General features: G+C 41.4%; 1 protein-coding gene across 3 annotated transcripts in view; it reads left to right on the forward strand.

Annotated features, from left to right (window-relative positions):
• The window catches only part of FAM149A (family with sequence similarity 149 member A), a 32,107-nt gene extending 22,299 nt beyond the window's left edge, over positions 1–9,808 (forward strand). For 2 of the 3 annotated variants that reach the window (XM_079990034.1, XM_079990036.1), the window contains exons 8-14: positions 530–684; positions 2,126–2,229; positions 2,522–2,743; positions 3,964–4,084; positions 5,127–5,255; positions 6,148–6,226; positions 9,641–9,808. In XM_079990034.1, coding sequence (XP_079846160.1) covers positions 530–684; positions 2,126–2,229; positions 2,522–2,743; positions 3,964–4,084; positions 5,127–5,255; positions 6,148–6,226; positions 9,641–9,714 — 884 coding nt within the window. In that variant the 3' untranslated portion in view covers positions 9,715–9,808. The remainder of the gene's footprint in view (positions 1–529; positions 685–2,125; positions 2,230–2,521; positions 2,744–3,963; positions 4,085–5,126; positions 5,256–6,147; positions 6,227–9,640) is intronic. The other variant, XM_079990035.1, reaches the window with a different exon arrangement.
• Positions 9,809–13,869: the final 4,061 nt, after the last annotated feature.

Consider the following 13,869-nt stretch of genomic DNA (forward strand, 5'->3'; position numbering starts at 1 on the left):
CAGAACGGATTAAGTTCGTAAACCAAAGTACCACTGTATTTGTAAATAAACCACATAGCAGTCTCCTCTGTGTCTCATTCTCAAAAGAAACACGAATCCAGGGTAAGCACCTGGAAGTCCTGGACTCTCACACTGCTCAGAGGCTGGGGGTGGTGTGCAGCAGTAGAGATGGTCTGTGCTAACATATCCATATGTATGGTATCATATTTATGTATTGGTCTTCATGGCCCAGTTCACATATGATACTGGGGGCCATGATGTGTGTTAACTATGGTTTGTGCACATGTGATTTGACATGTGTAATATGGGCCTATGGTTAGCACTGACTCCTGAGATGAGAGTGAAATGGTAAGAGGAACATATATTCCTAAGGCTTGCTTTGATTTCCAAACTATGGTTTGGAGGCAGCCAGCATTATTTGTGCATAAAGTTGTTACATATTCACCAGTTTACTATGCTAAAGCAAACGTTTACATTTATGTCTGATTGAAATTTGGGTGGTTTTTTTTTTTTTTTAATGATGAACTAGAGAATGATAAACAGATGGAGAAATTGAAAGCTACTGGAAACAAGTTACCACATCTATCCATTTCCCGTGTTGCAATGGATACATCAAGTGTACCCCCATCAAGAGGGTCAGAGGCTCGAGGCACATCTGTTGGTTTGCATTTTGTCCCATCACAGGTAAAATATCTTCCAACTAGCTGGCATTAGTCGGCATATGAAATCCTATTTTCTTTTTTATCAGCAGCACACAACTTCTCCAGTCCCCAGGCCCTGTGTGAGGTTTTCCTCTCCATTCCTTCTATCTCGGTGGCCGGTGATCATGCCCAGCCAAGGTCTCTAGCATGCCAGCCACACTTCAACACACACACACCTCTGCTGTCCTTAAGATGTTGTATGCAGTGCTGCTTTTTTTTTTTTTTTAAAGGAAAATGGTGCCACCGCTCACCATGAAGTTGTTACAGTAAGTAGCAACTAAGTACCACACTTTAAACATTTGGGGCAGGGGGGAGGGAAGGTGCTGGTACTGTGTACCCAGAAGAAAAGCACTGGTTGTATGGCATATACTGATTTTCAGCATTCCACAACTGGCCTTTTGTTTTTAGCCTTTAGGCTTCCTGACAGGCAGCAGCTGCTTTTTAGATGTGTGCATACATGTGTTTATTTTGTGTGTATACATAAACACAATCAAGACAACCCTCTGGTTCTGCTTAGCACTCTTCCTTGACACAATGCATTGCAGTCCTTGAGCCACACAGCTAAAAAAAAAAGTGAATTCCTATCATAAGTATTTAGTAATGCTGAAGGCTCCAGTTTTCACATTCTCCACATAGGCTGTGGCCAACTCTCATAACCATGTATTAAAGAGGCCTATTGCATCTGTTGCTCATGGCTAGTTCCCTATTTCCATTCAGGGCCACTGATGCTGGCACAGAAAGTACTCATGTAATCAAGATGCAAGCATTTAAAATGATGCAAGAAATTTTTGCAGCAGTTGCTATACAGGTTGATATTTAATTAAACACCCACTCCTGTTAACATCTCTCTCTCTCTACACTAATCATTATTCTTATTATTGATTGCAACATGTACAAGATGACTCATGTGTTACTTGTGGCCTGTACAGTGGTACCTCTGGTTATGAACTTAATTTGTTCTGGAGGTCTGTTCTCAACTCGAAACCGCTGTGTGTGCACCTCTGGCACGCGACTTCCGCTCGCATCCTGGGGCAAAGGTTGCAACCAGGAGCATCTGCTTCCAGGTTAGTGGAGCTTGTAGCCCGAAGCGTGCATAAGGGGGACAGTTCGTAACCAGAGGTATTACTGTAGATATGTCTCAACAAAATTACACTAGTAGTTATTATTATTTATAAGAAGACCTGTCCTGTAGGGTAATTCTGTGTTATTGTGTAAAAAGAGAGAGGGATAAGTATAGAATTGGCATCCGTTTCTTCTTCATGTTTTCATACATGCTTTTTGCATAGGGTGAAATGTTCTTCAGCATCTGCATTAGATAACTTTGCACATCTTCACCCACAATGTTGCACATGTTTTAGGCCTTCAGACATATTGATAAATTACCTCGAAAACATTAAGTGATTTGCTTCTGTTGCTTTCTTTAGATTCACCGGTTTCCCAGCAATTTACACAGCGATTTAAATGGTGTCATGACAATCCAAGCTAAGCCACTGCAACAGAGGCACTCTGGGCTAACAGAAAAGATACAGTATGTGTTGCAAAGACTTATGAGATCACATTTCACTCTCACAGTGCATGCTATATTTATTTTTCAATCTATACCTCAACATATGGCTCTATGAAGCCTTTCTGAAGTCAACATTTCAATTTTATGTTATGTGTTTTAATTTTGGGGCTTGGTTAAATTATTTTATTTCAAATATAAAGTATAATTAAAGCTGCATATTCTCTTCTGTGGGGGGAAGGGCTTTGGGGGCGGGCTGCAAAAGGGTTGAATCTTGTATGTGGCAACTACATTTGCTGAAATTGCTCTTTTTCAGGAATGAGCAGGAAGACAAGCCACAAGTGGGTTCCAGTGTTAACTCAGCACGAAATCGGCTGGGGCGAATTCCTGACAGTAGTGTTCTCTCATGTTCCCGAGTATTGCTTGGATCCTCTAGAAAAACAGCAGGCCACCGTAGGCTACCTTCAATAGCTACAGATCCTCTGCGCTCAAAGACCCCCAATGTTTACAGCGATGAAGTCCTTAGGGGGACAAAACTGTGAGGCTTCATTTGTATTCTTCATGACCCTAGTGACATATTAAGCTCAAGCATGGGAATTAGGGTGTGTTTCACCACCCTGTGATTGCATCTCAGAAACAGGCACTGAGACCAACCCTTTTTTATTTCTGTTCCCTCCTACACATTTTGAGGTTAGCTTTGAAATTCTGTGAACAGTGGCTGGTGAAACCACAGAAACTAGATTCAGGTAGATAGCTGTGTTGGTCTGATGCAGACAAAAAAAAAAAAAAAAAGCCCAGTAGCACCTTAGAGACCAACTTTTGAAGAAGTGTGCATGCACACAAAAGCTTATACCCAGAACAAACTTAGTTGGTCTCTAAGGTGCTACTGGACAATATTTTTTATTTTTTATTTCCACAGAAACTAGATTCAGGTCTGAGGGGCAGCATTCAGGTTGCATAATTCAGCCATTCTTGGCACTGAATTTGAATTTGACTTGATGTAGGCTTTAATTTATTTTTAAGCTTGCAGCCCAGTTGTGTGTGCACTAAAAACTAATGGCCAGATCTTTGAAACGGTTCCATTTGACAATTAAGGGGGAAATAGCATGTCCAGTCCATGGGAAACGTGAGCAGTGGTATGATTTTGGCATCAACACATTTTTGGAGAATATCATATTTTAAAGAGATGTGTTGTTTCTCACAAAGAACATAATACTATATCTCTCTAATTAACAGGAATTCTGTTGTTGTTGTTGTTGGAATTGTAGAGTTGGAAAGGACCCAAGGGTCATCTAGTCCAGCCCCCTGCAATGCAGGAATCTCAGCTAAAGCATCCATGACAGATGGCCATCCAACCTCTGCTTAAAAACCTCCAAGGAAGGAGAGCCCACAACCTCCTGGGGGGAGACTGTTCCACTGTCAAACAGCTCTTACTGTCAGAAAGTTTTTTTATATGTTGAGTCAGAATCTCCTTTCTTGTAACTTGGAGATGTTAATCCAAGTCCTACCCTCCAGATCAGGAGAAAACAAGCATGCTCCCTCTTCCATGTGACAGCCCTTGAGATATTTGAAGATGGCTATCATATCTCTTCTCAGTCTTCTCTTTTCCAAGCTAAACATACCCAGCTCCTTCAAGCTCCCTTCGTAAGGCTTGGTTTCCAGACCCTTGATCACCCTTGATAATTAAGAATAGTTCCTGCAGTGACGGAAGGAAGTGAAATACATATAATCTCAGGTATCCTTATTGTTGGCCCACAGATGTACTGCCTTAGATCGCTTGTCCTCTCCACTTCTGCCTACAGCCCGGAACAAGCTGCCACCGATTACATCAGATGCCGTTGAGCAATATCTTTCCGTTCCTGGATCGCAGCTAGGCTTTGTAAGAGAGAGTGTGTGTGTCATTCTTTGTTTTATACCATTAGCAATTCAGTTGAGAATTTAATAGTATTGTCATTGGAGCACTTTAAATCCTAGAGAAAATCAAGCAAGTACAATTGTTAGTTGCTGGGCTTGCAAATGATAAAATTAGGTTCCATTCTCCTTCCATCTATGAAGCTTGCTGAGTGGCCTTGTAAAAATCATGCTCTCTCATTCTAACTTACAACTTCTACATGAAATCAGCATGACGTAATAACTTTTAATAGTTTCAGCAAAATGTATTTTTCTGTAACTTTTCAAGGATCTTTATTCAATTTGTTGCTCCACTGACACTTATCCATATTGCTTCATTTGTTGCACATAGTTACTGCATGATAGTTTGTTTTGTGTTTTAATTGCTTCACTTTTGCACCATATGCTTGTTCTTTGTTGGCAACTTAGTTAACAGTGTTGTTTAAACAGCTACCCATTTTCCTGCTGGGAAATATCTAGCTTGCATTCCCTGAATTGGAACTACATTGCCAAATATTACAATGTAGTTTAAGCACTATGGATATGAATTGTCAAAGTAAGTCATAGCAGCCTTAGCATAAGTCAAGCAAACAGCTGTTCCAACCTTGTGAATGGTAAACTAAGGCCAGAAAAAAAAGATGGAATTGTTTACTTTTCAACCTCACCACCGATTGAAAAAATAACAAAAACTGTGGGAAGGAGAAGACCCTTGCTACCTTCTCTGGGGCCAGTCACCCCACTTCTGCTTCCAGAGATAGATGCAGACAGGAGCTGCAGATCCTTCCTAGCCTTTTTAATTCTGCTTGTATCTGTCTCTTCTAATCCATTTGAAACCCAATTGAAAAAGCCTAAGTAAATAGTTTTAGAAGCTCTTTTCTCAGTGTTTTGTGACTAATGGAAAATTAGCTTTTGGGAAGACAAAAAAATAATCAGTTGAAAAGCAAAAGCATACTTCTGCTAAATAATAATTTACACTTTTCCCAGTGATGGACTTGCTTCTTTTTCTCAACCCTACCCCAAACATTTTCCAGCATAAAGGAAGGTATCCTCATAGCAGAATTTCCAGCGCGGTACCTGATGGTGCAGAACGGCGGCCACTTAGAGAGCGAACTGTCATAATAGATCAGTTTTCAAGACCCAATACTACTCACACATTTCGGGTAGGTATTTGAAAGCTTTTGAGACTCTTAATAAGAAACTGGAATTGAAATGGGGAGTGAGAATACCACTCTTTTATTCCCTGTTAAACTGTATTAGATTATTCCTATGTGCTTAGTTGTATGCAGTCTTGCAATTCTGGGAGGAATTATTTCCTGCCTTCCAGATACCATTCCTTTAATACAAATAAAAGTCTTCATATTCTCATGCTTTGTAGCCCAAACCATGCTAACCATGCATAACAGAGTTTTTAGCTGACTTGCAGTTACTCTACACTTTGGGACAACCCTGTTTTACAGGTGCTTAATTATTTTTTAGAAAAAAAGAAAGGACACCCCCCAAAAAAAACCCACACACCCCAGCCTCATAAGAAATGACACCAGATGTTGAGAAGCTGTGGTGTGCATGTGTGTGGAATGAACACCCTGTTTTGTGGTGTTGGGGGTGGGAGAATGATCCAAAGCCAGAATATCCCACTTGCAAAGATGTGAATGTTTGCTCACTGTTTAACCACATTATTGCCTTTAGTGCTGAACAGGAAAGTGTAATTAGTATTGGACATTTTTCAATGCTCCTTGTGGAATAGTTACATCTTCATAGCTCTTTTTCATGTCATGGGCTATATGCACGCTATAACTTTAACAGACATTCAAAGCACATTTCCCCTCAAATAATTCTGGGCTCTCTGCTTTGTTAAGGGTTGTTGGGAATTGTTTCTCAGTGGTGGTATACAACAGGGCTCATAATTCTTTGAGGGAAAGAATGTACTCCAAATGAGCTTTAATAAAGTATGTACCCAGGCATAGTCACAGGCATAGTTTGCCCTTGACTTGTTGGGGGGCGGGGAGGGCAGGTGAATGCTATAAAGGGTAAACATCTGTTTTTCTCTTTCAGTCAGATACACCTCATAAAATATCATTGACTCCTATGGATTTTGCTAATCAAATGTGGACAGGTCATGGGGTATTGATAGGTAAGACCTTTGTTTTATTAAAGAAAAGAAGATTGTAGCACAAGATGCCAATCCCCTCAGAACTGTGATTCTCGGTTTCAGCATATTAGCATTTGTGGGAGAATGGTGTAAAATGAGCAATAAGCATTGTATTCTACATCACAAGTTGAGCCCAAAAAACAAATGCTGTAAACCATTTTATACTAGTTTGCCTCTATATGAAAGAGGTGCAGCAGCAGGCAAAATTTAATGGAGCAGCAAGGATGGAGAACCGGTGGATGTTGTTGGACTACAACTCCCACAATCCTCATCCATTGGCTATGCCGGCTGGGGGTGAATGAGGTTCCAAGGAAATTAGTATAAATTCAGTAAATAAGGGACAGGGAACATGTGGTTTATCTAGATGTTGTTAGATTCTAACAGCATCTGGAAGGACCACATGTTCCCTGTCTCTTCTTTACTGGATTTATACTAATTTCTATTCCTTGGTACAATCAATGATTTTTGATAAATTGGCCATAGACTTTCAGTAAATTGGTCAGTTTACACTTAGTGTTCACTACTGCAGCCTGAGTAAACCTCATTATTCAGTTGGAGCCCCAAGTGAAGATATTTAGGGTGGCTCTTTTCAAGAGTTTGTAACTATACTTAATTCATCTAAGACTAAGTCACTGGTTCTTGTACAGCTGTAGTATTAGCAGAGAACCAGCAGAGGGCTACCTTTCCACTGGAAAGCACCAATGATAAACAGTCCTTTTCTCCTGCCACAGAAGTTGGTTGTTCTATTTTAAGATCTCATAAACTCATCATGTGTACGTGTAGCATGACTGTTCATACCAGGTTACAATACCTCCTAGCCCAAGCATATTCTCCAGAACTGTTCTGTTTGTGAAATACACAAGAAATGGAGACTCTTCTTCAGTGTAAAAAGTAAATTAACTGAAAAACAATCCTTTAACTTTGATGATGTAGTGAAAGGTGACAATGCTTGCAGAAAAACACACACATTTTTTTGCTGTATTGAAGTTCACCATCAGTTCATATTGTCTAGCTATCTATTAAACGTGAAATAATGTATTTTTTTTGCACTTGCACAGACTACTCTTAATAACAAAATATCCCCAGAGGTATTCTACTTCCTGCTGCCCATGATTATCCTTGTAGGGTAGTGAGTTTTGATAAAACCTCTCAAGCAAGGTCTAGGGACAGAGGGAACTCAGTGCACAGGCAGAAATTCTGAGAACCAGAAAGGACACTGGGTAAGATGCTAAGAGACAGAAAGTGGGTAGACATAGGCAGCAGGCTCACTAGAACCTGAATTAAGGTACAGCAGAAGCCTGTGAGAAAGGGCAATGGGGGGGGGAGTAGCTGGTGAGAGAGCAGTCTGGTGAAGTGGGGGACTTGAGATTGCAAGTGGAAGTAGCTGCATGTTGGCAAGAAGCAGAAACAGTGCTCTGGCAAGGCAGGCAGACTGAGAGTTGAGCTGCAGGTGATGCTAAATTATAAAAAGGGTTTTAGTGTTAAAAAATAATAATGAGCATGGTTTTGATGGGGACCACAGCACTCAGGAAGACGTGGTTTAATCCTTCCATTTGCAGTTGCAATCCTGATGGCAACACCTCCCCTGCCCAGCATTTGTGCTAATGGGGACTTTTCCTCCAAAGTTAATACCAGCATGGGGTGGGGGTGGGGGGCATTGGTTCATATCAGCGTTGTGGTTGGGGCTGAAGAAATAAACCTGAATAGTCCCCCTCTGTGTATGCTGTCCTGGTGAAAATCAGGATTGCCCATGCCTGCAATTTAAAAAAAACAACCTCTGGTGTGCTTTCTCATGATGCATTGTGAAGTTTGGCCCCTAGGGTTAGAAAGCTAAGGGGGAAGAGGAGAGAGTTGGCCTGGCTGAAAGATCCAGCACCAATTTGACAGTAGACTGAAATGCAATGATGTGAATGAGGCAGAAACTTGAAGGACTGGGGATTGCAGGAGATGTGGAATCGAGAAAACAAGTGGCTTAGGAAGAAGGCAGTGCCAACACTAGGGAAATCCCTCTGGCAGGGATCAGGAAGGGTGTGGATCAGGTAGTTATCATTAGGAAACTGGAATTTGTCAAGGTGATTGAAGTCACTGATTGATGAACTCACCTTGGGTATTACTTGTCGGGCTGGCAAGCCTCTTCTTTCTCCCATTTGCAACACTGGACTTATTCCCAATGAAGGTTAATAGAGAGATTGCTCTTGAGGCGTTCTCAGAGTAAAAAGGAAGGATTGAACTCTGATTAATAAGAGTACACAAAGAGGCTTGAACCAGCAAGACTCTGGGAAGGGTGCGTATAGTGTTCTCTCTCTGTGTCTTTCTACCCCTCGGCCCAGGTCGTTTTATTCACCAAAGAACTTTTTACAGAGTGTTCATAAGAACCAATCAGATTTCTTCTGAGCATTTCAACAGACCCCACGTGGGGACAAAGTTAGATCCAAGGAAATTCTTTTAACTACAAAGACTACTACTCTGGGCATGCATACATAATCTGAGAGTAAATAAAAGAGGACTAGAGAAACTCTGGAGATCACAAACAGCAGTGTACGTGACTGGTGAAGAAAGAGAAATGGAACAGGGATGCAGAGGTGTGGATTGATCAAGAATCATATCAAAATAGTTTAAACCCAGTCAACGCAATGCTTTCATTGCTGACACAGATGGCTTACTCTATATTTGTTATAATTCCTCATAGCAATCCCACCTGATCACTACACTACTACCATGCGCAGGGAAAGAAAGGATGCACCCCCAGAAACAGCTGGCGGGAAATGAAAACTCGTGCTCCTCAAACAAGGACTCGTTATCCCAATGGTCCCTAATAGCAAGTTTGGCTTCTCTGCTCACAAGCCTTATATAAGGTTGCAGTCCCTTCCTACCCCTCCTATACTCTTGCCCCTAATTTACACAGGACTGGGTGTCAGTTCAAAACCAAAAGCATATCCCTGCTCTGTCTGAAATAGTTGATCTGTACTTAACATATTATTGGCTTCAACTTGTGTATTTTCCGATCAGCTTCCTGTGACGTAAGACACTACTACAGTGGTAGCTCGGGTTAAGTACATAATTCGTTCCGGAGGTCCATTCTTAACCTGAAACTGTTCTTAACCTGAAGCATCACTTTAGATAATGGGGCCTCCTGCTGCCACTGCACCACCGCTGCATGATTTCTGTTCTCATTCTGAAGCAAAGTTCTTAACCCGAGGTACTATTTCTGGGTTAGCGGAGTCTGTAACCTGAAGCGTCTGTAACCCGAGGTACCACTGTATTCCCATTTTACTGATAGGAAAACAAGGCTAGGAGAGGTCATTCATCAAAACAATTTGAGCATGAACCCTTTTGTTTCAAATGCACTGTATCCACTTGACCCACAATATTACCTACTAATGTTTTTGCTTGCAGGTTCACAGTTCCATGCCAAATCATTCCAGAGAAATCCACCTGTAGCTAGAAGAAGATTTCAAGTTGCTTCATAACATATAGCAGAAGGCAAAAAAAACAACCAACCAACCAACCAACCTGATCTGTACTTTATGGGACTCTGCAATACTCCCAACTATTATCAACCTGATCTGTACTTTATGGGACTCTGCAGTACTCCCAACTATTATCGGAAGGGATGGCGTTCCAGTATTGTAGTTTTGTGCCTTAAGTGTTCTGTGTCTCTGCATACAGCCTGCTTGAAAATTGTTTCACCAAAGACTCATTAGCAAGCGCATCAAGACAGTGGCATATATCTGGAAAACAGAATATGAATTGGTGCCAATTTTTTTCTAAAGGCATAAGTCAAGTTTAAAAGAAAGTGCCTTCCTGGTTCTGTTTGTTTGTTTGTTTGTTTGTTTGTTTGTTTGTGTGTTTGTGGACCAGGTACAAGTAGAGCTGAGCCAAATTGTCATTAGCTTTCCTTTTCTTTTTCTGTAGCGAACAAGGGAAGCTTTCATAAAGCAGCTAAACAAATTGCACAAAATTTAAATAGTTTCCCTGTTTTTCATCAAAGTTCTGGGGCTCAGGGAGAACTGCGTAAAAGCCCTCAGAGGCTGGTCTTTAATTATCTGAGCTAGCCCACAGAACTATGAAGCCTTGGGAGGAAGGGTACTCTTTTCATAGAGAATCATAGAATCATAGAGTTGGAAGAGACCACAAGGGCCATCGAGTCCAACCCCCTGCCAAGCAGGAAACGCCATCAGAGCACTCCTGACATATGGTTGTCAAGCCTCTGCTTAAAGACCTCCAAAGAAGGAGACTCCACCACACACCTTGGCAGCAAATTCCACTGTCGAACAGCTCTTACTGTCAGGAAGTTCTTCCTAATGTTTAGGTGGAATCTTCTTTCTTGTGGTTTGGAACCATTGCTCCGTGTCCGCTTCTCTGGAGCAGCAGAAAACAACCTTTCTCCCTCCTCTATGTGACATCCTTTTATATATTTGAACATGGCTATCATATCACCCCTTAACCTCCTCTTCTCCAGGCTAAACATGCCCAGCTCCCTTAGCCGTTCCTCATAAGGCATCGTTTCCAGGCCTTTGACCATTTTGGTTGCCCTCCAAGCATGCTAAGGAATTTGAGCTAGACTTTGCCTCGGTTCTTTTGGCGGAGCTTCCCTGATCTTGGTCAGACAAGTTTGGTGGGGGAGTGGGGGCAGTTTGTACAGGCATTAAAACAACTTAGAGTCATTAAAACAAACCTTAGCAGGGCTTTCGTACATTTCCTTCTAATGAAATTTTGAGGAAGCAAACACTGTAAAAACCAGGAATTGTTTCCACAGGAATGAAAGTGACACCAAAACAGTTGGAGTTGGTTTTAGCTGAGCTGTAGTAATGCAGTGTATAAAGCCTTGAATATTATGATAATAAGATTTAATTCCTGGACTCCTTTTGTTATGGCTCCATAAGAAAAATCTATCCCTTCTCTCTGGTTTAGCTTGGGCAATCTCTAAAATTAATTTTGGAAGTGAGGTAGGCATAAGTTGCTGCAGTTTGGGTTCAAATATTATTTTCATCATGCACAAATTTAGCTAATGCACATTGATTAAACACCATGAAAAAACAAATATTGATGCAATCCCATCAAGATCCTTTTTGTGCAATTGCATCAAGAACCTTTGGCCATATATTACTGTTGCATAGACACAATATATTATTCTAAAATCAATGGAGACTTGAGTACTTGTTTATTCTATGTGGTCTACACATAATCTAGAAATTTTGCATATTTTTGCCCCCCACCCAAAAGCACTTTTTGAGAAACTTAGTTTCATTCTGAAAATAGAAGTCATTGTATATTTCTTGTGCATTACTCCACAGTGTGTCCATTTGAAGCCAGATGTATCCACACCTGCCCATTGACATGGTAGGGCATATATACCAAGAGAGCAATAACATCTTCCTTCTCCATTCACCTGGGGCATGAAAAGGGATGAAAATGTATGGATAACCTAACCAAGAGGAGGGTTTTCAAATGTGTATCAAGTAGCCACTCCCACCCTGGTGGACAGTAGGATCTGGAATTAATCTAGATCAGGCATCCCCAACCTGCGGCCCTCCAGATGTTTTGGCCTACAACTCCCATGATCCCTAGCTAACAGGACCAGTGGTCAGGGATGATGGGAATTGTAGTCCAAAACATCTGGAGGGCCAAAGGTTGGGGATGCATGATCTAGATAGAAAGCAGCATGTTGGGGGCAAACATGAATGCTTCTAGGTTGAGAAAAACAAATGGGTTAGTGTGCATGCAGCCTATATCACACTACATAAAGGTACCTTGATTTTGTCTTGCATCATTTTAATAAGCTCCCCTATACCCTAATATGTAAAATGATAAAAAATATGAAAATCGGTAAAGTACATCTATTGAGGTGTAAACTAACTGTGGAAATCAAAATGGAAGAATTGCAAAGTTATTTCTATGTAATGTATCTTTATATCTTTACTTTAATCATACATTGTTTGTTGTTGATTACCATTGTTGCATCTTCCTACCTTCTCTTTGTCGTTAATTTGGCACGTCACCCTGTGAAGGATAATTAGAGGGCTGACCATCACTTATTACCAGTAATTAATACATCAAGCACTGTAAAATAGCTCAGATGGATTTGTTCGCAGAAAGAATTAGCAGCAAAATTATATCATAGACCCTCATGGACTTAGTCCACTTGCTGGGCTGCAACTGATATTCTGTTTATTGAGTTTTTCCTTCCTGAACTTCTTTGATGTCACCTGCTAATGTAAAATGAATTGATTTATCTAGTACTTCAGAAACCCTATTAAAAATTTGCTTCATGAGCCAATGAATCTGTGGAAATGTGTACAGAACCATTTTTTTAGGGTTTGCTATTTTCATTACAGTAGTGATAACTCTTGCCATTTAGCCAAGAGACTAGGCCCACAAGTTTGTTTGTAGTGTACGCATGGGAAGAAACATTGTTTGTTTAAAATGACTGGCCAACTCACCCACGCAAGTCTTACTTATATGAAATTCATGTGACTAGATCAGAATGCTTCATTGCTGAGCCCAGGATTAAAATCCAGGATGTATTCAAACTGTATTAGTTAGACAACTGTATTAGTTGTCAAGAAAGCTTTTCATAACAGCTTGAGTCACATGATTGAGTCTGTAATTCAGTGCTCCATTGAGTGTCTTGCCAAGTGTGCTTTATGAACTCTCCTTGGCTGGCTATGGGAACAGCCAGAAACTGGGAGGAACTTTAGGGCTTGATCTCCTTACTGGAAATTTTGAAGGGGGCTGAACAAACTGCCATTCTATTTCACCTGCAGCACATGCTTTCTTCAAATGCTGTACAGTGGTACCTCGGGTTACATACGCTTCAGGTTACAGACTCCGCTAACCCAGAAATAGTACCTCGGGTTAAGAACTTTGCTTCAGGATGAGAACAGAAATTGTGCTCCGGCGGCACAGCAGTAGCAGGAGGCCCCATTAGCTAAAGTGATGCTTCAGGTTAAGAACAGTTTCAGGTTAAGAACTGACATCCGGAATGAATTAGAGTACTTAACCCGAGGTACCACTCTATTTGAAGAACAAATAACAACTCCATTAAACTATGTCGGAGATGGAAAGGCAAGGAAATGGATGAGAAATGTATTTGCAGGATGCGGGGCGGGTATTCAAAACGTATTTGTGGCTGTATAACTGGAGAAGGCAAAGTTTGCCTATCTGCAGACTGTTTTCTTAACTGAGAAAGAAACTGGAAATGCTGAAAAAGCAGCTTTATCTCTAAATTCAGGGAGCAGTCTGGTTGTAGCAGCAATAGCCTGTGACTTGCATGTTAGTCATAAAAGGGTACAGGGACCCCTGACCATTAGGTCCAGTCGTGGCCGACTCTGGGGTTGCGGCGCTCATCTCGCGTTATTGGCCGAGGGAGCCAGCGTGCAGCTTCTGGGTCATGTGGCCAGCATGACTAAGCCACTTATGGCGAACCAGAGTAGCACACAGAAATGCCGTTTACCTTCCTGCCAGAGCTGTACCTATTTATCTACTTGCACTCTGACGTGCTTTCGAATTGCTAGGTTGGCAGGAGCAGGGACCGAGCAACGGGAGCTCAGCCTGTCATGGGGATTCGAACCGCCAACCTTCTGATTGGCAAGTCCTAGGCTCTGTGGTTTAACCCACAGCGC

This window comes from Podarcis cretensis (assembly GCF_951804945.1).
Source record: "Podarcis cretensis genome assembly, chromosome: 9".
In the NCBI taxonomy this organism is placed as follows: domain Eukaryota; kingdom Metazoa; phylum Chordata; class Lepidosauria; order Squamata; family Lacertidae; genus Podarcis; species Podarcis cretensis.